The sequence below is a fragment of the Crinia signifera genome, chromosome 6 (assembly GCF_055691185.1).
Source record: "Crinia signifera chromosome 6, ASM5569118v1, whole genome shotgun sequence".
In the NCBI taxonomy this organism is placed as follows: Eukaryota; Metazoa; Chordata; class Amphibia; order Anura; family Myobatrachidae; genus Crinia; species Crinia signifera.
In genome coordinates this window covers 252,078,605-252,102,857 of record NC_139222.1, presented here as the reverse complement: position 1 = coordinate 252,102,857, position 24,253 = coordinate 252,078,605, and the positions used below count along the sequence as shown (strand labels likewise).

The window sequence follows — 24,253 nt, the reverse complement described above, 5'->3', positions numbered from 1 at the left end:
CAGCAAGCCACCGAGCCCGAAGCATCGCGAGCCCCGCGAGGGGACACGGAATACATGTAAAGTAATACGCGTCCCCTCGCCACGCTTCGGGCTTGGTGGCTCGCCGCACTATCTGAAATTAACTCCACGCCAACGTGGATAATGGGGGTAAGAAATGGTCGGAGGACGCGTACCGCCGCCGCTCGCCATGCTTCGGGTTTGCGCTTCGGCTTTGCGTTGATAGTGGGGGTGGCGTGGGGGTGCATTTAACATTGTAAGCACCCATCAGGGTGCTTGTACAATTAAAAAACGCATCGCATCGCATGCGGCTATATGGCATGCGATGCGATCAGATGCCCTACGATGGACATCGGGGGAGCCGTGCTAGGAAACAAGTACCGTATTTTGTTCCAGATGGTAAATCATATGTGTATCTAGTTTGGAGAGGCTTTTCATATGGTTATATTTATATAAAGTTGTGCCCACAATCCTCAGCACTCACCAAGAACATTTTTACTGCTTTTCTAGCTGTACTTTATATTAACCTTTTGAGTGCCAATGTTGCTGTGACGGATCCTCAAAATATCTGCTAAAAATGCCAGCGCCGCTCACAGCGACTGTTCTTTTAGTATAAATATATACAGAGACAGCCAAGTCAATTCATTGAAGTTTAGTGAAATATTGCACCCAAAAAACAACAGTCGCTATGAGCGGCGGTGGCATTTTTAGCAGATATTTTGAGGATCCGTCACAGCAACATTGGCACTCAAAAGGTTAATATAAAGTACAGCTAGAAAAGCAGTAATTATGTTCCTGGTGAGTGCTAAAAGCAGGGAATGTTCCACTCATTGATGCAGATAGATGCCGTTATATGAGTTGCTAAGATAAGGTAAAGCTGATAAGTTTGAAGAACAAAATATATTAATCCAATTTAACTGCCAATATATTTTGTTCTTCAAACTTATCTGCTGCACCCAGGCAAAGGGCGACCATTTATAATACTAAGGGGCCCATTTATCAACGTGTGATCAAACTCGTTTTGTACGGTAAAACTTGTTGCGTATGATAAATGGTGATCCAGACAATCAGCCCCAACTGTCATTTTACCCCAAAATGGCACAAGCTGAACACATGACAGGGGCTTGGCTTTAGCACCATTTATCATACGCAAACAATTGTATCACTCATTGATAAATAAACCTTAAAGATTTTTAACGAGTGAAATTCTTGTTAACATTCAATCTCAAACGATGCTTCAACCAATCAGCTCCTATCGTTGACTGTTAATAATGGATTGATTGGAACTCCATTTAAGATTAGAAATTTATAATAAATAGAATATCATTTGCTGTTGAATCTGCCCCTAAATGCAGTCCTGCATACATCATGTATGAGTCACTAAAATACATTGGGTGAAATGTAATAGGATGAGAGAGATTCAGAAAGTGAGAGATTTGGGAAGGAATCTCCAGGTTTTTTTAAAGCGGCAATCATTTACACTGCAAAACCAGTTTGATTATTAAATTTTACCCATCATGTGACTGCCACTAAAAGTGTGAGCTGGTTCTATTATTTGATCAGAATTGATTTGATCACCTGTGAAAGTCAATTTGGTGAACTTGATAGGATTTCCTCTCTATTTGTAGATGGCTACTTCAGTCTTTCCTTTATACTGCTGCATAATATCACAACTTGTAATTGCATAACTCAGCTACTGTGAGCCTCCACAGAGATCAAAGTCCAGATTTTGTTTATTTGCAGAGCACGGAGTATAGGGACCTTTTTATAATTCCATAGTTCGCATTTCTATCCTTTGAGTGGAGATATGTGTTATATACTAACTGATGTGGAAACGTCTGATTTAAAAATGAGCCGGATTTATTCTCATAAGCAACATATTAATAAATTATTAATATCAATGATTACTAAATTAATGATTAATCATACTTGCCTACTTTTAAAAACTAGTTTCAGGGAGATTATAGTTGGCAGTAGAATTTTGCACAGCACCCCATTAAGGGGGTGTGTCCTGCTACACCCAAAGGTCGTGCCTAACTCCATATGTGGGCATAATCGGCCTTATTCTAGTTCACTCTTTCTGACAAAATCCTTCTTAGATGGACAAAACCATGTGCACTGCAGGTGGGGTAGATGTAAAATGTGCAGAGAGAATTAGATTTGGGGGAGTTATTTTGTTTTTGTGCAGGGTAAATTCTGGCTGCTTTATTTTTCACTGCAATATAGATCTCATTTTGAAGTAAAACCCCACCAAATCTAATTCTCTCTTCACAAGTAACATCTGCCCCACCTGCAGTGCACATGGTTTTGTCCATCTAAGAAGGATTTTGTCAGAAAGAGTGAACTAGAATAAAGCCCACTGTGCCTAAATGCTTGTTGCAAGATACTTCTAGATAACATTAGTAACTATATACTTTGGGAAAGGTAGCAGGTACTGATAATAACACTGCTGCCTGAAATACTGGATTATTTGTTTGCAGTTATTTGCTGTGATATTTAGTTTCTTCTCTCACAGCACAACATTCTTGCTAATAAATGTGATGCCTATGCAATTAATTCCAAGTGCAAATCCCATCTGATTGTATAGATCTCGGATTTATTTTTTTCCCCAAAAAAGGAAACTGCTGTTTAAGGTGGGTTATGAGAAATCAGGGAGATTTCTAGACTTATCAGGGAGTCTGGGAGATTGCTCCTATTTCAGGGAGTCTCCTGCAGAATGCAGGGGGGAAGGAAACTATGTGATTAATCAATCATTTGCAACATAATAATTATTATTATTAACCAATAGTTATATTGTATTATAATGGTGGGTTCATCATTATTATTTTTTTTGTTACTACTGAATACAGTACGAGAACTATACAGAACTGAACCCACAACAACATGTTAAGGCTGGGTGATCACTCTGGGTGATTTTGGGCTGAAAGTTTTGTCATTTGAGCTGCTTTCAGCTCAAAAGCCACCCAGTGTGTACGTGGCAGCGTCCTGCTATGGAAAATCGCTCAGAATGGGCGAAAATCGCTCAGTGTGTAACTATGTACGGAGTGATTTTCAGCCCAGCAATTTTCTGCGTCCTCGTTGTCCATATACGCTGGGCAAAATCACCCAGTGTGTAAGGACCTTTAGTTTAAGCGATCTGGCTCACTCGCCAGTATGCACTTACCGGATTCGGTATGAAATCCCGACGGTCAAAATCCCGACAAGGACAAAATCCCGACATTTAAAATCCAGACAGGGTCAAAATACCGACATATAGAATGTACAGGTGAAACAGTCAACATGACTTTCCGTTGACAAGTTGCGAAGTCGACATGGGTTTTTTCACTGTTTTTTGACCCAAATGTCAACATGGACACAGTTGGAGGTGAACCGCAGCCCCTCGCATAGCTCACTTCGCTCGCAATGCTTCGGGCACACTATTTTGTTCTCCCACCACGCCCTAGTGGATGGTAGGGCATGAAATACCGCCTGTCAGCACATGTCGGGTCAAAAAACAGTGAAAAAACCCATGTCCACCTTGCGTCCTGTCAACGGAAAGTCATGTTGACTGTTTCACCTGTACATTCTATATGTCGGTATTTTGACCCTGTCGGGATTTTAAATATCGGGATTTTAAATGTCGGGATTTTGTCTTTGTCGGTATTATGACCCAGTCGGGATTTTGGGCAGTATTCAATGAGAAAAATTTGCCGTGTTTTATGGAGAGTTTGTGCTATTTTCGCGTTGGAAGGAGCATTTTGCTATCCAAAAGTGAACCACCCTATTCAATGTAATATTTTCGCCGTCTTTTTAAGTGATTTTCGTCGTGTCTCTCCGTGTAGAAATTCTCCATCTTTCATGGAGAACTGGAATGTGAACTTTTAAACTAAAATTTTTTTTTTTTAATTTTGGTGTAAAAAAATCAGGATTTTTTTTTCTGTGAAGGGGCATGTTATTTGTATTCATGTGCTTATAGCACATGAATATATATGTAATTAAAAAAAATATATATATATTTTTTTTTTACACAGAGCAGCCAGCAGGGGGCCAGAGCTCTCGAGCCGCTCATTAGATATTCATATATTCACTGCACCCGATCATTACATATGCACGATCGGGTGCAGTGAATACTGGGTCCCCCACTGGCTATAGGGGGGGGGGCAGCTTGTGCTACCTGGGTCCCGGGGAGCCCTCCTCCCCTCCACATATGTTCTGGGGCAGCCAGGGAGACTTTAATCTCCCTGGCTGCCAACGTCCCCCGGCTCCCTGCCAGCTCCCTGCTGCGGACGCTCGTCCGCTGAAGGGGTTAAGACTTGCCGCGAGTGGCGGCGAGTCTTAACCACATTGAATAGTGGGAGCAGGAGTGGCAGCGAGCCCTCCGGAACAGGGCGAGTGCATGGCGAGAGAAAAAATCTCTCGCCATGCACGGAGAATTTTTCTCATTGAATACTGCCCTATGACTGCATCCCCACTTACCATATCCTAGAGACTGTTTGTAGCTCCATAGGGCTTCATATGAAAATCTGTGATAGGAGGGTGATTTGATGTGAAACTGTTGGTGTTTCCATGCTGTTGCAGTGGCACATAATGGGCACCCCCACAATTGGTCACTCCCAGTGTGTGACTGTAACTTGTGGTAGAAACATCTGCCATTCCAGGTGACATAATGTAATACATGAAGAGAATGGCTACTGTGATATGTTCTCTGCTAAAGATTGGCTTGGAAGCAGAGATGGTCTGCTAGCATACACTATGCTCTTTGCTGGTATGGTTAATGCAGTAATGAGCATCAGCTGCCCCCTAAGGGGTCTCTTATGAGGCATTGCCAGTAAAGTATTACCTTACCTGAGCCCTGTTAGGATTCCCGCAGTTGAAATTCCCTCCATTGGGATGCCGGCAACTGTATTCTCAACAACGGCATCCCCACCACTGGTCACCCATATTTATCTCCCTGAACTACATCAAGCTGCCTATTATTGGCTTAATCTATAGCCACAGTTCTTCTGTTGGGTGTCAAAAGAATCCAGCCATCATTTGGAAACCAGTTAGATCATATTATTTCTGTAAAATGCTTTCCGCTCTGCCACTGTAGATACTTTAATCTAACCATTTCACAAGTGACTGGGGATAAGCACTCTATACAGCTTGCCAGGGATAGACTGGGGCTCTTAAGCCGCCCTGGAACTCTGTTCTGCGTGCATGACAAGGGGGCATGCCACGAATCACCCCCTACAGGGGTATTGTAGTGCCAATGGGGGAGGGTCCCCTTTTAAGATTCAAGATAAAGGATGGGTGTCTAATATTACATATTTTTCTACCATTAATACTGTTAGTTCATATGGTTCAGGGTTATAAATTCCATTCTAGAGAGAGACTCATATAGAAACAACCTACTTCACACTGGTCAGATGGGCTGGTGTGCTCTAGTTACTCCCTTACTTCACACTGGTCAGATGGGCTGGTGTGCTCTAGTTACTCCTTACTTCACACTGGTCAGATGGGCTGGTGTGCTCTAGTTACTCCTTACTTCACACTGGTCAGATGGGCTGATGTGCTCTAGTTACTTCTTACTTCACACTGGTCAGATGGGCTGGTGTGCACTAGTTACTCCCTACTTCACACTGGTCAGATGGTCTGATGTGCTCTAGTTACTCCTTACTTCACACTGGTCAGATGGTCTGATGTGCTCTAGTTACTCTTTACTTCACACTGGTCAGATGGGCTGATGTGATCTAGTTACTCCTTACTTCACACTGGTCAGATGGGCTGGTGTGCTCTAGTTACTCCTTACTTCACACTGGTCAGATGGGCTGATGTGCTCTAGTTACTTCTTACTTCACACTGGTCAGATGGGCTGGTGTGCTTTAGTTACTCCTTACTTCACACTGGTCAGATGGGCTGATGTGCTCCCTACTTTACACTGGTCAGATGGGCTGGTGTGCTCTAGTTACTCCTTACTTTACACTGGTCAGATGGGCTGGTGTGCTCTAGTTACTCCTTACTTTACACTGGTCAGATGGGCTGGTGTGCTCTAGTTACTCCTTACTTTACACTGGTCAGATGGACTGGTGTGCTCTAGTTACTCCCTACTTCACACTGGTCAGATGGTCTGATGTGCTCTAGTTACTCCTTACTTCACACTGGTCAGATGGGCTGATGTGCTCTAGTTACTCCTTACTTCACACTGGTCAGATGGGCTGGTGTGCTCTAGTTACTCCTTACTTCACACTGGTCAGATGGGCTGGTGTGCTCTAGTTACTCCCTACTTTTCACTGGTCAAATGGGCTGATGTGCTCTAGTTACTCCCTACTTTACACTGGTCAGATGGGCTGGTGTGCTCTAGTTACTCCTTACTTTACACTGGTCAGATGGACTGGTGTGCTCTAGTTACTCCTTACTTCACACTGGTCAGATGGTCTGATGTGCTCTAGTTACTCCTTACTTCACACTGGTCAGATGGGCTGATGTGCTCTAGTTACTCCTTACTTCACACTGGTCAGATGGGCTGGTGTGCTCTAGTTACTCCTTACTTCACACTGGTCAGATGGGCTGGTGTGCTCTAGTTACTCCCTACTTTTCACTGGTCAAATGGGCTGATGTGCTCTAGTTACTCCCTACTTTACACTGGTCAGATGGGCTGGTGTGCTCTAGTTACTCCCTACTTTACACTGGTCAGATGGGCTGGTGTGCTCTAGTTACTCCCTACTTTACACTGGTCAGATGGGCTGGTGTGCTCTAGTTACTCCTTACTTCACACTGGTCAGATGGGCTGGTGTGCTCTAGTTACTCCTTACTTCACACTGGTCAGATGGGCTGATGGGCTCTAGTTACTCCTTACTTCACACTGGTCAGATGGACTGGTGTGCTCTAGTTACTCCTTACTTCACACTGGTCAGATGGTCTGATGTGCTCTAGTTACTCCTTACTTCACACTGGTCAGATGGGCTGATGTGCTCTAGTTACTCCTTACTTCACACTGGTCAGATGGGCTGGTGTGCTCTAGTTACTCCTTACTTCACACTGGTCAGATGGGCTGGTGTGCTCTAGTTACTCCCTACTTTTCACTGGTCAAATGGGCTGATGTGCTCTAGTTACTCCCTACTTTACACTGGTCAGATGGGCTGGTGTGCTCTAGTTACTCCCTACTTTACACTGGTCAGATGGGCTGGTGTGCTCTAGTTACTCCCTACTTTTCACTGGTCAAATGGGCTGATGTGCTCCAGTTACTCCCTACTTTACACTGGTCAGATGGGCTGGTGTGCTCTAGTTATTCCCTACTTTTCACTGGTCAAATGGGCTGATGTGCTCTAGTTCCTAGCTACTTTACACTGGTTGGATGTTACATATGTGTATACAAGTCTCCCATTTCGAAAATGGTTGGGAAAGAAGTATTTTAGATATCATATTTGTCTGTATTTTTACTCAATGTATATACTCCAAACACAAAACAACCCTCTTTCCTTTCGACTGTACTTGAAAAAGCTGAACCCTTGTTAGAAGGGATAGTGGTGATGGGAGGCGATCTAAATTGGACGCTAGAACCAGTCCGTGATACTACAAACAAATCTCCCCGCAATTCAGAAAAAGAGTGCAGAGAGCCTCTTTCTGGACTACCAGTTGATCGATACCCGGAGATTATCACACATCAGAACTAGACTATTCATTCTTTTCATATTTTTCTGTATTTTGAAAATTTGCATACCATAATGGACATATCTTCGTGCACAAGTCTAGGCAGAAAATACATTTATGTCTCATATATATCTTATACACATAGGTCGATATGCCCCCATAGTACCATATACCATATGCGTAATGCCAGAAAACAGGTCCCGTTTCATCAAAAAAAGTAGCGCTCCTAATTGGGAACCCCCATAACCTGAAGGTAAATTTATTGAATATTTTTACCAATTTGTGCATTAAACAAGGTTTGTGGAAATTGAACCATTGTCAATTATTCAATCCCGAACAAAATATTCCAAATTTGAATATTTGGGATATGAGGAACTGATGTCGTCAAGCAAACGTCACTGTGGGTGCTTTTCCTTTTAATTCACTTATATGCCAATATTGTAACAAGGACACACCAAGACATATTTAGAAGTTTCTATATTTACATAAAAAAAAAAAAATAATAATAATAATAATAAAAAAAAAATAATATATATATATATATGTAAAAAAAAAAAAAACTTACCAGGATTGCTGTTCATATCCTTTGGGGACAAACCTGCTGTTTTCTTGAAAAAAAAAAAAACTCAGTTTATTTACTATTTTTTTTTATAAATATGAATAATGAAGTGCATATAATGGGCATTACAATTAGGACAAAGAAGGGTCAATGGTACTGCTTCCACCATTACATGCGAAACACAACCTTTAGAGTTTTAGAATGTGGCATTCCCTCTTTCTTATGTACTACCCTACGCTGCTAGGACATCCGATCTTCTAGGTACAATGCAAAGCTTTAAAAGATTGAATGGAAAACACATTAAAAATGCATCCATCGGTTTTCATGTATTTCTAACCATCTTCCTTGACATTGTGTGCGTCCGAGCCCTTAATATACATAAATTAATGATAGGCACTGTTTGTATGTGGGGATGCATTTGTAAGGATAGTTTTATTTTTTCCCATTTTATAATTTGATGCTTGACTATGGTTATTTCATTAAGCTCATGCATAGGCATTTTGTAGTCCATGAAGAGCATATATTTTACATATTTTAGTGCCAAAATAAACAGTTATTCATCATGGCAACCTATTAATATCCAGACACACATTGCTTGGCTACACAGTCGCCATGGAAACCTCTTGCAGACATGCAGGAAGGGGAGAAGGGGAGGGGGGCATCAGCCAATCAGAACAATCCGTTGCTCCCATTTTTAGAATGCGGTGCTATACGATCTGTGCTTTTGTTTGGACTAAATATCTGAAAAACTCCTCTCTTTTTTTGGTGATGTAATGTCTTATTCAGACAAGCACAATATAATAAAAAGAACGTAGAGATATACAAGGAGTAATTAAGGGACATAAGAGATTTTTAATTTCCGTAGATTTTATTTGTTTATTGCATGTTTATTTTTGAGCAAAATAAAAAATGATAAAAATAGGAATTTGCCATATCTGAAGACAGACACATTATTTTCGCTCCTATCTGACATAAAACATAGAATGTTGTCTGCCTACATGTAATTACAGATTTACATCTTCATCTAGGGCAGGGGTGTCCAAACATTTTGCGACGAGGGCCAGATTTGGTGAAGTGTAAATGTGTGGGAGCCGACATTCTTTGAATCATTAATCACATCAGAATGGTCCCCCACTCTGCCCACATTCACTCTATGTCCCCCAGCCTGCCCCTGCTTCACTGTATGTTCCCCACTCTGCACCCATTTACTCTGTCCCCCAGCTTGCCCCCCTTCTCTTAATGTCCATCAGTGCCTCCATTCATTGTATGTCCCCAAGCCTGACCCTCCTTCACTGTATAACTCCCATTCACTGTATGACCCCCATTCACTATGTACCCACCAATCACTGCTGTCACTGTGATTGTGGAGTAGGGTGATATATGAATGCAGCAGCAGGGGTAGGACGCCAAACACATCTGACTGTGGCGGGCGGCACCTCCTCACTGCAGCAGACGGCAAGGTAAAGGCGCGCTCGCCGGGGCCCCACCTTTTGTGTCCTGTCACTGTGCTTCCCACATCTGATGCTCTGCCCACTTCCAGCTGGAGGCTGCGGGCCGCTTGAAATGACAGCACGGGCCACATTTGGCCCCCGGGCCTGACTTTGGACATGCCTGATCTAGGGGCATTTTGTCCTTTACTAAAATATTTAAAAATAATCAAAATTATACAAAAAAATCAATAAAATACATGTTTGCAGAGGTTTTCATGCTAAACATGTATACCCCTGTAATGGAATGATTTTTAAATTTGCTGTACTGCTATAACTGGGCATTAAGGTGGCAAGGGAAGGGCATTCTGAAGGATGGGTCGGTTTTGCCACATAGCTTGTGTAAGTAATGAATGTATGTGGAATGTATATGATAAGATATTACCAGATAACAGGAGTAATCTTACCGGTTTTGGTTGAGGTTTGGGTTTTCTGGTAAAAAAAAGAAAATAAATAAAAACCATTGGAACCATTTTTTTTTTTGCAATATTGCTGATTTGCGTTGTTTTAAAAGTATGCACACTCACATATTCCGTGGACGAGGGGATGGTATGGATTTACTTGGTGCTTCTGGCCTGCTTACAACTGTTTAACAAAATATAAAAGGTTAGGCTTGTGATGGGGAAATTTTGACAAATAATAAAATATGAAACGATGTTATCAAAACAAATACTGTGCCAATGATTTAAAGTTTCAACTGAAGTTATCAACAAGATTGCTCTATACATTTCTATGATCTATGATTTCTATGATCAGCACAAATCACTTTCTTCTTATTGGGCTTGAATAAAATCTTATGCTAATTTTTTTTTTTTTCAACAAAAAGACACAGTGCATGAAACATTTTCAAAAAGTAGTACATTTAGAAAATGATCAATAATAATCTTTACTGAATATGATGGATTGCCATACATAACATATGGAAGACATTTGGAATGAGGAAGATAATAGAACACTCTGACTGACCACCAGACCACCCACTGGGCACAAAATGTCTATATAGAAAAAGAGTAAAACAAAAAAGGAATGGCTTACAGTGAAGTAAGGGTCACATCATCCAGAAGGACAGGAGGGCCATTGATATACATTTTAAACTAATAAAAAGGTGGTGGAATAAAAGCAGGGGCACATTTAATGAGGAATCAGGGGCTGTAGGGTGAAAATACGTTGGACACAAATTATTATTTATATATTATATTATTATTGTTGGGTCAAGTATACACAAGACCTCTCATTCCTAGTAAGGGGACACATTCCACTAACTGAGAACTCAACACCAGAAATGATTTATGGAGGGGGCAGTGTATGCAGTGTATGAGATGCATTAATTTGCCCACACTTCAGACTATCCCCAGAATCCGAGCCATGGTATTTGTTAAAAAGCATCTCCTAGGGGTCAAATAGGACATCCCAGTTAGAGTAATCTGATGAGGTAAGTAAGAAATGTTTAAATAAATAAATTAGTTAATGCCAGTTCTAAAACCTGCATGTGTTCAGAACACAGGGATCATAGCAGAGGATATTTACAATATTATTTCCTGTAGTAAATCGGTTATCCCTTTGGTAGCCCTTCAGGCGCCTCAATTGTAGGCTTGTACAGACCTGTCCGTTTTGCTCTTCCTCTCACTTGATCATTGCTATATATTTCTGGCTACTTATTTTACTTTTTCATTGTTTTTTAAAAACTAACAAAATTGCTTATATTTATTCTTGGGGTTTTTTGGATTAAGGAGAACTTGCAGGGTCTGTCCAGGATAGTCATATCAGAATGTTATCTGAAAGTATGGTCAGAAAAGCAGGTACGGTGATTTTATATAAAGTTTTGGAAAAAAGTTAGAATTCTTTAAAAAATGTAAGTGTTACTAGTTTTAGCAATTAAAAAATGCAAAGTGAATGAACAGAAGATAAATCTGAAGTAATGAAATATTTGGCGTGACCACCCTTTGCCTTCAAAACAGCATCACATCCTTTGGGTACACATCCCATTTTTGAAGGCTCTTGGCAAAGAGGTTGTGCCAACGATCTTGGAAAACTAACAACAGATCTTCTGTGGATGTAGGCTTGCTGAAATGCTACGGTCATCATGAGACCGACTCGATTTTGATATCAGGGCTATGGAGCGATTTAATCACTTCCAGGACTCCTTGTTCTTCTTTACGCGGAAGATGGTTATTAATGACATAGGCTGTATGTTTCGGGGTCATTTTTCTGCTGCAGAATAAATTTGTATCCAATCAGATGCTCCATGATGTGTTTTCATCTGATATGTTCCTTGGCCAACATTGCGTCTTCATTCCTCAACGTTGCCCATTTCTTTATGCTTCAACCAAAAGAGCACATCTTGAATTCCCAGTATGATTTGAAATCTTTGCTTGGGAGTGACCTTGCAGATGCAGTATTACTTCTTGTGTCTTATTGCTGTGCGCGGTCTTGCCATGGTTTATGACCTGTTCCACAACCTCACCTTTGTAACATAGGCCCTTATTCTGGTTGGTGCGGTAATATCCGCGTGCGTTCGTGCCGCCGATGTTTTGTGTCTGCGCATGTGCAGAGGCGTCTCTGCGCATGTGCGAGCGGGGCGTTCGGCCAAATCCCGCATGAAATGTGAACACTCCGAACAGGGGGTGGAGAGGGGCGTGAAGGGCTATTTGGGCTCATTACCATATGCATACGCCCCGCGTTTCATGGGCGTTCCCATGCAAACGCTGGGCGTACGTATGGTAATGCGGCCGTGACGCACGTGTAGGGGGCGGACATATGACATCGCCGGATGTCAGCTGCCCGCCCAGATCCCTGCTTTTGCACGGAAAAATGTCCGTGTGGTCTGAGGTTGCGGGAGCTGGTGGACCACTCGGTCCTGCATTCGATGGTCTGCGACCATCGAATGATGGGGGAGGTTCCCTGAGATGGAGGAGGCGTATTCCATGAAAAATACACGTGCGGTCCGTTCGGCCAGCTTCTTACCGCGTACGGACGGAGTTGGCGATCCGTATGGAAGGCGGGGTTTTGCACGCACGGTCCTGGCCGCATATTCGGATCCGGCCGCACCGATCAGAATAAGGGCCATAGTTTGGCTGTTCCTCATCCAGTCTTAAGCCTCCTACACAGCTGTTTTTTTTTTTTTTTATTTGCTCTAGATATTTCTTCTGTTCATTCACTTTAATTGGTCAAAATAAAAACTATTAAAACTTTCTGCACTAGTATTCACCACAGTGGCAAACAAGCAAGTTCTAATCATACTGATGCTCTGTTTTATTAACTGGGCCACAAGTTGGAGTTTCCACACCACTACCAATCCATATGCTATTGGTTGGGGTCATAGTTCATTAACAAAACCTATATATATGATTTATATTGTAATCTATGAAAATCTTAGACAAAAACATTACTAATGGGCAGATGAAAACATGTTAAGGTTACTTACAGTCTTCACATACTTCATACTCTTGATCTGGTTCCTAAAACAAATAAGCAGTTTTTAGTTGTGTGACTGAAGAAAAGCTGGTGTTTCTAATTACCAAGTAATATGATAAAATGTATTTATTTGGTACCCGTATACCTTCACAGCTCCCATCGCATGCCATATGTAGTGGCATGCGCTGCGATGCGATTTTTCCTTTTTTTATGCATTTGTTATAAAAATCGCATGCCATCGCATGCCATGCGATGGCATGTGATTTTGATCACAAATCCATCCAAATGCATTTAAATTAGTAGCAAACATGTTAAATGCACCCCAAATGTCTTTTTTCACACTGTACCACCCCCACTATCAATGCCAACCCGAAGCGTGGCGAGCGCAGCGAGCCCGCGAGGGGCGGCGGTACGCGTCCTACGTCGGCGTGGAGTTGAGAATAGAAAGTGTGGCGAGTGCAGCGAGCCACCGAGCCCTTCACAGGTATCCGTGTCCGCTCGCCACACTTTCTATTCTCAACTCCACGCCGACGTGGATAGTGGGGGTATGAAAAGGTCGTAGGACGCGTACCGCCGCCCCTCGCGGATTCACAGCTATCCGTGTCCCCTCGCCGGCGATCGCCAGCGCAGGCATGCTGGCGATCCCCGGCCAAGGATCCATCTGTACATTATAGCAAAATTGCATAGCCCCAGACCGTCAGAGCTACAAACAAAACAGATAAAATACTTAAAACAAGTGCAGACAAGTTTGTCAGAAAGAGCTGCAACATGGATAGATATAGAGGGCCTTGCTCATGAGAGCGGACAGTCTCTCGGGAGAGGGCATTGTTGTTCTTGCCTGGAGATAGTGGGACATGAGACTGGAGCTGGTAAAAATCGTAATAGATGTAAAGACATCTCATTTAACAAACAATTATTGAAATACTTAGAACGTGTTTTTTTTTAAAGTTAACCAATAAAGTATTTTTAGCAAGTGATCACTAGTGAACAGTCAACAATGGGAGTAATTATTCTTGAGACATAACAAATTCTTGAAGACAGTTATTCTCGGGAGCATGTTCCTACTGTCAATTCCACTGTCAGTCCTATTTATTTTAGCGAAACGCAGAAGTGAAGTGTTTTCAGTCTAGATTTCCCTATTGCATGGAATGAGGTGTTAGAAAAATAATATAAAAAAATATATAAACAAAAACATGTTCGGTAAAAGTTGCTATAGTCACAGACATGTGCACAGATTACGTCACATTGTCTTGCTGAAACTAGATTGTTCTGTATTGTTTTGGGATACAGCACAGAATTGCTCTCCGTGTATAACTATATTCAGTGCAGAAATCACAGAGGGGATGCATTGTGGTCTTGGCAACACAACACAATAAACATCTCTGTCTTATCATATACAAAGTTACAAACATGGCACAAATACAGATCAAGGGTATATTAAACTAAAGGTCAATTTTGGCCCATGTTAGTTGACTTTGGGTCGATAGTGATTGATATAAAATAGATTTTCAATCAATAATGGATGTGAAGGGCTAGAACACACATTCAAAAATGAATATAAAAATCCATCTGTCAGTAAATAAGTGTTTTAGCCCTGGTAGCTCAACACTGATTAAAATCGATTATAAATCAACCTAAATATACCCCAATACTCTCAGTAAAAGTTGCATGAAGGCATGTACACACCTTTAACTTAGTCATCTCTCATCTGAAAAGTAGACAAACTAGGAAAAAAGTTTAATTGCTATTTAAAAGTCTTTTGGTGAGATGTACTAAAGGTCCATACACACTGGGCGACTATGCCCAGCGTGTATGGACAGCGATGATGTCAATCATCGCTGGGGGGGAAAGCCGCTCAGTGCATACACACTGAGCGGCTTTCCCCCTGCCCGGCGCCGACGGAGGGGGGAGGACGGCGTTGCATAGTGGAGCGCTATGCAAAGCCGTCCTGAAAGCCGCTCATCTGCTGGTATAACCATAGCAGCTTTCCCGGCGATGATGCGGGAGCGCGCAGCAGCGCTCAACGCTCATCGCTGGGGCATAAACACTGGGCGACTTTGAGCTGAAAGACACTCAAACAGGCTGTTTTGAGCGGCTTTCAGCTCAAAGTCGCCCAGTGTGTATGGGCCTTAAGCCTTGAACATTGATAAAATCAAGAATGATAAACCACCAACCAATTAGCTCCTGTCATTTTAAAAACACAGCATGTAACATGGCAGTTAGTAGCTGATTGGCTGGTACTTTATCACTCTCCATTTCATCATTTTTTGAGCTTAGTACATCTGGCCTCCTTTCACTTCCTATTTGTACGCTGACCATGTGCTCCTACTTGTACTAGGTTTACCTCTTGAAGAGGGCAGCCAGCTCGAAGAAGTAGGAAGTGGGTGTGATAAGAAAGGAGGGGCATAGTGGGGGTGGGGCTACTAAAATGCAATATGCGTCACCTGGTCCCTACGGAAGCCTACACCAAAGGGGGAGTTGCAGGAGGTTGTGGTAGCTAACTTTTCTAGGGGCCAGGAGGCCAACTGGATTTTTTAAACCTCCGAGCTATTCAGATAGAGAATAATGCTTTTACTACACAATTCATAGCGGATGTTGAAATACTCAAAACTGTTTTTTTTATAATAAACCAAAATTGAAATAGCTGTTTATTGCATTTATTTCAAGCATACTTTTTTAATAAAGTAAAACGCTTTGGTGAAAATATTAATGTATCTTAAGATCAGACCTTTATACATACCAGTTTTGGTGGAGAATTCCTTCTAGGAACTGGTTGCGATATCCTACAGTAAAACAACGGGATATAATATATTTTGGTGTATTTTACAGTACATGTAAAACATAATTTATTCATTTAAGATGTTCATTTAAGATGTCCAACTTGCAAACATTTTTGTATAATATGACCATACTGTATGTATGTAATGTTGGAAATACAACATTACTTAAAGAACGGGATAATTGCGGGAAGTGCAATATGCCATTTAAATGGGATGTTTTACGAAGACACATCCCCTTGCCTGTGCACGCAGCAGAAAAAAATAATTTGATGATCAGCGACCATTGAATCATTTCCCCTGCCTTGGCAATTGTAAGTCAGTTGTGACTGACATATTTGCGGCCGTTGGGACAAAGACAGGGCAGGGGCGGCTGACGTCATGTCCTTGACACTTCTTGGCTAGCCCTAAGCTTCTCTCTGCACCAAGGTTTACCTATAGTTACATTTTGGGATTTACAAAGGACTGTAGTGCCCAGTTTACTAGCATGAGTACCTATAGTAATGCGACTATGCTGTAAGTTCTCTAGAAGTCAAAAGTGTTCTGTTTTGTGACTGTTTTTTTATTATTATTAACTAGCTAAGTCCACTCTGCTACCTTGTGATTACACACAAACACGAGACATACATAATTATATAAGATTATGGGGTATATTCAATGTGGCCGGTGAGGGGGTTTGTTTGTATGGCGAGGATGGCTTGTTTTCGTCGAAAATACAGGTTTGCCGAAAATGCAGTGAGACTGCATACAGCAACAAGCCTCGCTGTTTCGATGGCTGCACTTGCCATTTCCACCTCGCTTTTTAAAAACAGTGAGGTGGAATCGGCGAGTGAAAGGGGGGTGGGTTGAATTCTGAGGTCGGTGGGTTGAATACTGAGGGCGGGCTATGACAGAGATATAGGCACTGCTTGCCTAAATGACATTGAATATACTGTACCCCAAAGTAATTACTTGAGTAGTCTACTTACTCTAAATAGATTAGAAAGTTAAGGAATGTAAGTCTCAACTATAAAAAAACAGAAGTTACAACCTAACTAGTAAGCCCGCTCGAAGCAAATGCTTCGAATGTTTGTCTACTACCTTGTGGCTGCCTCTGTGTTTGTGCATGTGTGAGAGAGAAAGAGATGTATTTTCACTCGCTGCCAACAGATGGCAGTGTCTCAGAGACACTCAATCAGACTCTAGACTATATATATATATATATATATATATATATATATATATATATATATATCTCCTATATATTTGGCTACATCTGTCACTCAAAGTGGGTGTCTGTGTCTATAACGCTCTGTTCCTGGACTTTCCTCTTAATGTGTGATTGCCTTCATCTGTGCTGAACACCTTTCTGAGAAATTAACCTGTTTAAAACAGGTGATGGCAATCATACATTAAGGGGAAGTCTAGAAACAGAGCATTGTGTCCCTCCTGGAGAGGGTCATGTTGGGAGGTATGTGACAGAGAACCAGCCCAGTGAGCCCACAGACAGTGCCAGACACCCACTGCCTTCCCATGTAGCCCAGCACTGCTACTCCACAGCCACCAGGTGAGCGCCCCCCTCCCGCGATTTGCGGCAAAACCTCCCCCCCCGCGCGCCCCCCCCCCTCCCGCGATTCGCTGCAAAAAGAACCCCCCCACGACCCCTCCCGCAATTCGCGGCATAACCACCACCCGCGACCCCCCCCTCCCGCGAATCGCGGCAAACCCTCCCCCGTGACCCCCCCCGATTCGCGGAAAAAACACACCCCCCCCCGCGACCTCTCTCCCGCGATTCGCGGCAAAAAGAACCCCCCCGTGACCCCCCCTTGCACGATTGGCGGCACCCCCCCTGCGACCCCCCTCCCGCGATTCGCGGCACCCCCCCCCCGCAATTCGCAGCAGCCCCAGGATTAAATGGCACATGCAAAACACTGACATGGCTATGGTCGACAATGAAAAAGGTTGACATGAGTTTTTGAAGATTTATTTTTAATTTTTTTAATTTTTTCATATTCATTGTCATGTGTCGACATGGACACCAATGAAGTGGCACACTTATGTCAACATTTACATGTGTTGACCTTTCTGTGTTGATTTTTTTCTTGTGGCGATTCGCGTCACACCCCCCGCAACCCCCCCTCCGGCGTTTCGCGGCACCCCGGCACCCTCCCGCGACCCCCCCCTCCCGCAATTCGCGGCAACCCCCCACCGGAACCCCCATGAACCCCGCTCTTCCGCGATTCGCGGCACCCACCCCCCGCAACCCCCCCCTCCCGCAAATCGCGGCACCCCCCGCGATTCGCGGCAGCCCCAGGATTAAATGGCACATGCAAAACACTGGCACGGCTATGGTCGACAATGAAAAAGGTTGACATGAGTTTTTGAAGATTTATTTCATTTTTTGAATGTTTTCATATTCATTGTCATGTGTCAACATGGACACCAATGAAGTGGCACACTTATGTCAACATTTACATGTGTTGACCTTTCTGTGTTGATTTTTTCTTGTGACGATTCGCGTCACACCCCCCCGCAACCCCCCCTCCCGCGATTCGCGGCACCCCCCGTGACCCCCCACCTCCCGCAATTCGCGGCAACCCCCCACCGGAACCCCTGTGAACCCCGCCCTCCCGCGATTCGCGGCAGCCATCCCCGCGACCCCCCCCTCCCGCAATTCACGGCACCCCCCGTGATTCGCGGCAGCTCCAGAATTAAATTGCACATGGAAAACACTGACATGGCTATGGTCGACAATGAAAAAGGTTGACATGAGTTTTTGAAGTTTTTTTTTCATTTTTTGAATGTTTTCATATTCATTCTCATGTGTCGACATGGACACCAATGAAGTGCCACACTTATGTCAACATTTACATGTGTTGACCTTTCTGTGTTGATTTTTTCTTGTGGCGATTTGCGTCACACCCCCCCCCCCACCCCCCCCACTCTCGCGATTCACGGCACACACACACACACACCTCCCCCGCGATTCTCGGCACCCCACCCCGTGACCCCCCCTCCCGTGATTCATGGCACACCCCCGCGACCCCCCCTCCCATGATTCGCCGCAACCCCCGCCCCGTAACCCCCCCTCCCGCGATTCGCGGCACCCACCCCCGCGACCCCCCTCTCCCGCAATTCGCGGCACCCCCCCACGATTCGCGGCAGCTCCAGAATTAAATTGCACATGGAAAACACTGACATGGCTATGGTCGACAATGAAAAAGGTTGACATGAGTTTTTGAAGTTTTTTTTTTCATTTTTTGAATGTTTTCATATTCATTCTCATGTGTCGACATGGACACCAATGAAGTGCCACACTTATGTCAACATTTACATGTGTTGACCTTTCTGTGTTGATTTTTTCTTGTGGCGATTCGCGTCACACCCCCCCGCAACCCCCACTCCCGCGATTCACGGCACACACACACCCCTCCGCGATTCTCGGCACCCCACCCCGTGACCCCCCCTCCCGTGATTCACGGCATGCCCCCCGTGACCCCCCCTACCATGATTCGCCGCAACCCCCGCCCCCGTAACCCCCCTCCCGCGATTTGCGGCAACCCACCCCGCAACCCCCCTCCCGCGATTCTCTGCAATCCCTCCCCTCCCGCGATTCGCAGCATCCACCCCCCCACAACCCCCCCTCCTGCAATTCGCGGCACCCCCCGCGACCCCCCCTCCTGCAATTCGCGGCACCCTCCGCGACCCCCCCTCCCGCGATTCGCGGACACCTAAGTTGCAATACAGGGCATCTTTCATACAATTCTAACCATATTTCTCATATACAAACGTTCACAAATTAAGGGGGCGCAGCCCCTTACGACGGTGTGAAGAGCGCCCGTAGGGCGCGATGAATCACCTAGTATATATATATATATATATACACACGATAACTATAATCAAATTTAATTAAAGAAGAAGAATAAAGCAGATAGGTATTAACAAATTCTATACCTTAATGCAGGTGGTGAGGGTTTTGTCTGAAAATAAAAATAGTAATTATAGAAAAATGTTAATTCTTTAATTATAAACAAGCATTGAGAGGTAAATTTCATAAAGAATCTAAAAATTAAAAGAGGTGATTCAGATTAAGTATATAATTTTTCTTTTGCATCCTAGAAAATGATAGTCTGAGGGGGGCATTCAATCCCGGGTCCTGACTGTCAGTACATCCCCACAGTCAGGACCCTGTTTAATTGGCAGGTGGGATTCAATGTCTGCGAAAAGGGGGCGTGTCCACAAAAACGGCCATGAATTGTCAAGATCCGGATGTGATCTCGACAATCCACGCCCATTTTCTGCAAAACGGGCCTAACTACTTTTCAAGTCAGGTCCATTCTGACAAGATGCCCCTTCAATGCTGTCGGGAAAGACAGCATTGAATAGGTGGCCACCACTATTTTTCCTGTCGGCAATAGCAGCGAGGATTGAATGCCCCCCTGAATGTGATTGGTTGTTATGGGCAACATTAACTTTTTACATTTTTAAATGCTTTAGCAAATGTACCCCTTAGTCGAGCTTGTTCCAATAATAATAATAATAATAATAATAAAAAATTATTATTATTTAAACAACATTGTCATGTTAACAAATGCTTTTTTACACTAGAACAGGTTACCTCAGTTTCAGGGACTTCATACACCACTGGAAAAAAAGATGATACTAAATTACACATTCAGAACATATGTTATATTTAGAAAATGATTTGCAGCAGTCTCACCCCCGGCATGGCCTCCCCAGTCACAATCGGCTACTCCCAACCAGCGTTACTTTATGCTTATTATCAATACAATAGACTGGTAATAATAATAAATACAATATTTATTTCACACTATTGTTTTTTAATATGAAACAATAAAAGCAATGTTTTAACATATATCAAAGCAGCACATTTTTACTATCTTACCATCCTCCTATCTGTTGTATTTGGAATTAGCCTTGCAGGATTTATTTTTATCACTTTCATTTATCCTCTTGTGCCAGTGCCTGTTGTTTCATTTATAAAGTGTATTTGTCATAAAAAAAGTGTATTTGTAGCATATCAGAAAACACTTTTTTGTATTACCACTAGGGGGAGCTCTTGATTTAAAAATCGAAGAGAATTGCTGAGGATGGGTTTGTCATAAGGCAAATATTATGTGATTCTAAAATTGTAACCGTTAGAATATCCTGAAATATTTTTGATCAGAATTTTAGAATTATTCAGCAGGACTCATTTAGTGCAGACAAAATCAGCAAAGTGTACAGCACGGCATTTCTTGAAAGTACTGAACCTATCCTTCCAGCGGGATTGCGGGATATTCCAGCGGTTATGTGGGCAGTGAGAATACTGATGCTGGAATCGCATGTATGATTGCATGTATGTAGGTTGTTAGACTGCTGGGGGAGAGTTCGGTTTAGGCACAAAGGGGTCTTAAGGTAATGGGTCCTACACACGGGGGGAGATTTTGCTGAGCGATGCTAGATCACTGAGCAAGATTGCTCAGCACACAGCGCTGCACACCAATGTGTCAGCGCTGTGTGCTAAATTATCTGTCAGGGCCAGTGTTCTCTCGGTGATAGCGATGTGCAGGGCTTCAAATCACTATTGCTACAGCCACTACACACGGAGCGATGTAGGGGCATTTTTTTAGCGATCTAGTCAAATTAAGTCAGATTGCTTAGAAAAAGCCCTGAAATCACCCCGTGTGTAGGGCCCATTAGGCCGGCAGAATCCCGTCCGCCGGGCCATCCATATTTCTTCCCTTCCAGCATACATTCAGAAACCATACATTAAGCGTACATTCAGTATGGACGGTGTAATGGTGAGCATTACTGCCTCACAGCACTAAGGTCATGGGTTACATTCCCATCATGGCCCTAGCTGTGCTGAGTTTGTATATTCTTCCCGTACTTGCGTGGGTTTCCTCCGGGTGCTCCGGTTTCCTCCCACAATCCAAGGAGGTAGGCTAATTGGCTCCCAACAAATTAACCCTAGAATGTCTGTGTGTGCGTGTACATGTGGTAGGGAACATAGATTGTAAGCTCCACTCACTGAACAGGGACTGATGTGAATGTTCAAATATTCTCTGTAAAGCGCTGTGGAATATGTGTGCGCTATATAAGTAACTGTTAATAAATAACCATAATATACTTTTGTATATACAGTATAGATAAAACTGTTGCTGCTGCTGCACTCTCTTACCGGGCTCATCTGCTTCAGGGAGCTGCTGATGCGTAGACTGTGCTGGGGTCCGTGCGGTGGGCTTATTGTCTCTGTTCACAGTTGGAGCTGTAAAAGTTGTATTACTTGTTACTTTAGCACCTAAATGACAACGGGTGTGGGTTGTTAGGTCTACACCAACTAGGTCGACAAGCATTGGGTCACCACCACTAGGTCGACAGGCAGCAAGCATGGTTTTGGACAGAAAGAAATGTCACTGTGTGGTGCACCAAGTAAAGAGTCGATTAAAATCTAACCTTTATTGTTATTGGTTAAAATTATAGCGAAAATATAAAAGACACAAAACATAAATGACATACACGTTTGTTAAAAAAGGAAACAAATTATCCTTACGACGTGGGGTCCCACACTTCCCACTTTCCAATTCCCACTTTGTAATAAAGTACGTTTTTCTGTCTGGTTTATTTATATGTATGCGGCGGGCAATGAACACATATTATAAATTACCCCATTTATGGGGAGAGAGTTAATACACCTTAAGGTAGGCTGCTGGAGTAAATGTGCCAGTTAGTTTTCAATTATTTAGTTATGGCTCATGCGGCAGTTTCAGAGAGTACAAGAGCAGTGAGGAGCAGTATTTGTGCTAAAGATGCCAATTAATTGCTCAGTGTGTAGTGTTTCCACATTTGATAGGGCATTTTGGCAACATCTAATCTCACGTTTTAATCGTGTGCACACATCATAGAACTGATCACTCTAAATTGGCCAGATAATTGGGTAATTATGTTGATACAATCCCTGGAGTGCAACGTATCTAAAATATAAGACAGTTGTCTCACAATATGATAGGACTGAATAACAGAATTGCTCAGTTGTACTTTACATGCCGACTGAATAGTTTCATATGAATTGTTCAGAGTGCTTGTACCAATTAGTCTTTTATTCAAAGGATATAATTTGCGTGGCGGCGTTATCAGAATATAATTTCATGTAACCAATGCTCATTTCTTAGAGACATCGGTAACCGCTCAAAGCTGACACTAGTATGCTGTCCCTATAATGTGTCAAGTGCTGGTATTAATTTACACTTTTAGTCAAAATTTCAGCAACGTGAACAGTACTTATATGCAGAGATACTGGTAATTGCTTGGTGTGTAGTGTTCACACAATAACTCTCAAGTGAGTCAAGGCTGAATAGCGACAATGGATGAGGTGTACTTAAATTATGCTTCAACCAAGTATACCAATATATCAATACTGGTGGTGGTCAGTACACAAATGACCGGGTACAGCGTTACAAGTGCACAATTTATAGTCCCTGGAGCGCGGCGTGTGTAGTTATTACACGCCGTCTCACAATGAACAGGACTATGATACAATCAAAAGACCGGGTAGTAATATACTAGTGGTGCTGCAATCGCACGCCGGCTGAGTATGTCAGTGACGGCGGTGATCAGTATGCATCCACAAGGTACAGCACTAATGTTCGTGCGGTCATCAGTCCCTGGAGCGCGGCGTGTGTGATAGTTACACGCCGTCTCACAATGGACAGGACTGTATGACAGTTACAATTCAAATGCGCGCCTGGCAGCCAACGGGCTGTGTGTTCGTGCGCTCGCTCGCTAATACAGTTTTTAGAGTTTTTAAGCTAGACAGATCAAAAATTTTTGTACATTTCAATAGGGGTAGGGGAGTGGGGATAGCCCACGAAGTGTACGGTCGGCGTACGCTTCGCTAATGAGCTTCGTCAGGACCAACCTGGGTGGTACCTGAGAGCTCCTTAAGTACCTGTTAGTTCATGAATATGGTAATAGGCTGATGCGCTCATAGGTCATTCAGATTGTCAATCAGGGATTGTATATCGTATTGAATGACATGTTCCGTTTGCTGTTCGCAAATAGGATCTTTGTTACAAAATAACAGAGCGGTTCAACATTAGAGATGTGTACAGAATATCAAGTGTGATAATATGTGTTGAAATAAATCATTTAGAATTTGTGTTTATTTTAGGAATGAACCTAATTAAACCAAGCAAATCAAATCAATGTTGGACAGGGGCAACTCAGTACCTATCAGATTATTCATTGATCCATGATCTTCATGGATAATAAAAATCATATGTTCAGGAGGGATAAGCAGCGGGATGTTGTATATAAATATGCGAAAATTCGCATAGTCACTGGTTAAAAAGAAATCAATTAATCATGTGTTGAAATAACACGTTAAAGATATGGCAATGGTGACCCTGTCATTTGGTACATATATG

The 24,253-nt window shown here is 43.0% G+C and overlaps 1 protein-coding gene across 11 annotated transcripts in view; it reads right to left on the bottom strand.

Moving 5' to 3' along the window:
- The window catches only part of BLNK (B cell linker), a 249,892-nt gene that overhangs the window by 25,300 nt on the left and 200,339 nt on the right, over positions 1-24,253 (bottom strand). For all 11 annotated transcript variants that reach the window (XM_083149315.1, XM_083149316.1, XM_083149318.1 and 8 more), the window contains 8 exons: positions 22,009-22,095; positions 20,443-20,468; positions 19,779-19,804; positions 15,809-15,851; positions 13,079-13,112; positions 10,182-10,239; positions 10,062-10,086; positions 8,174-8,216 (listed from right to left, as the gene is read on the bottom strand). In XM_083149315.1, the coding sequence (XP_083005441.1) occupies positions 8,174-8,216; positions 10,062-10,086; positions 10,182-10,239; positions 13,079-13,112; positions 15,809-15,851; positions 19,779-19,804; positions 20,443-20,468; positions 22,009-22,095 (342 nt within the window). The remainder of the gene's footprint in view (positions 1-8,173; positions 8,217-10,061; positions 10,087-10,181; positions 10,240-13,078; positions 13,113-15,808; positions 15,852-19,778; positions 19,805-20,442; positions 20,469-22,008; positions 22,096-24,253) is intronic.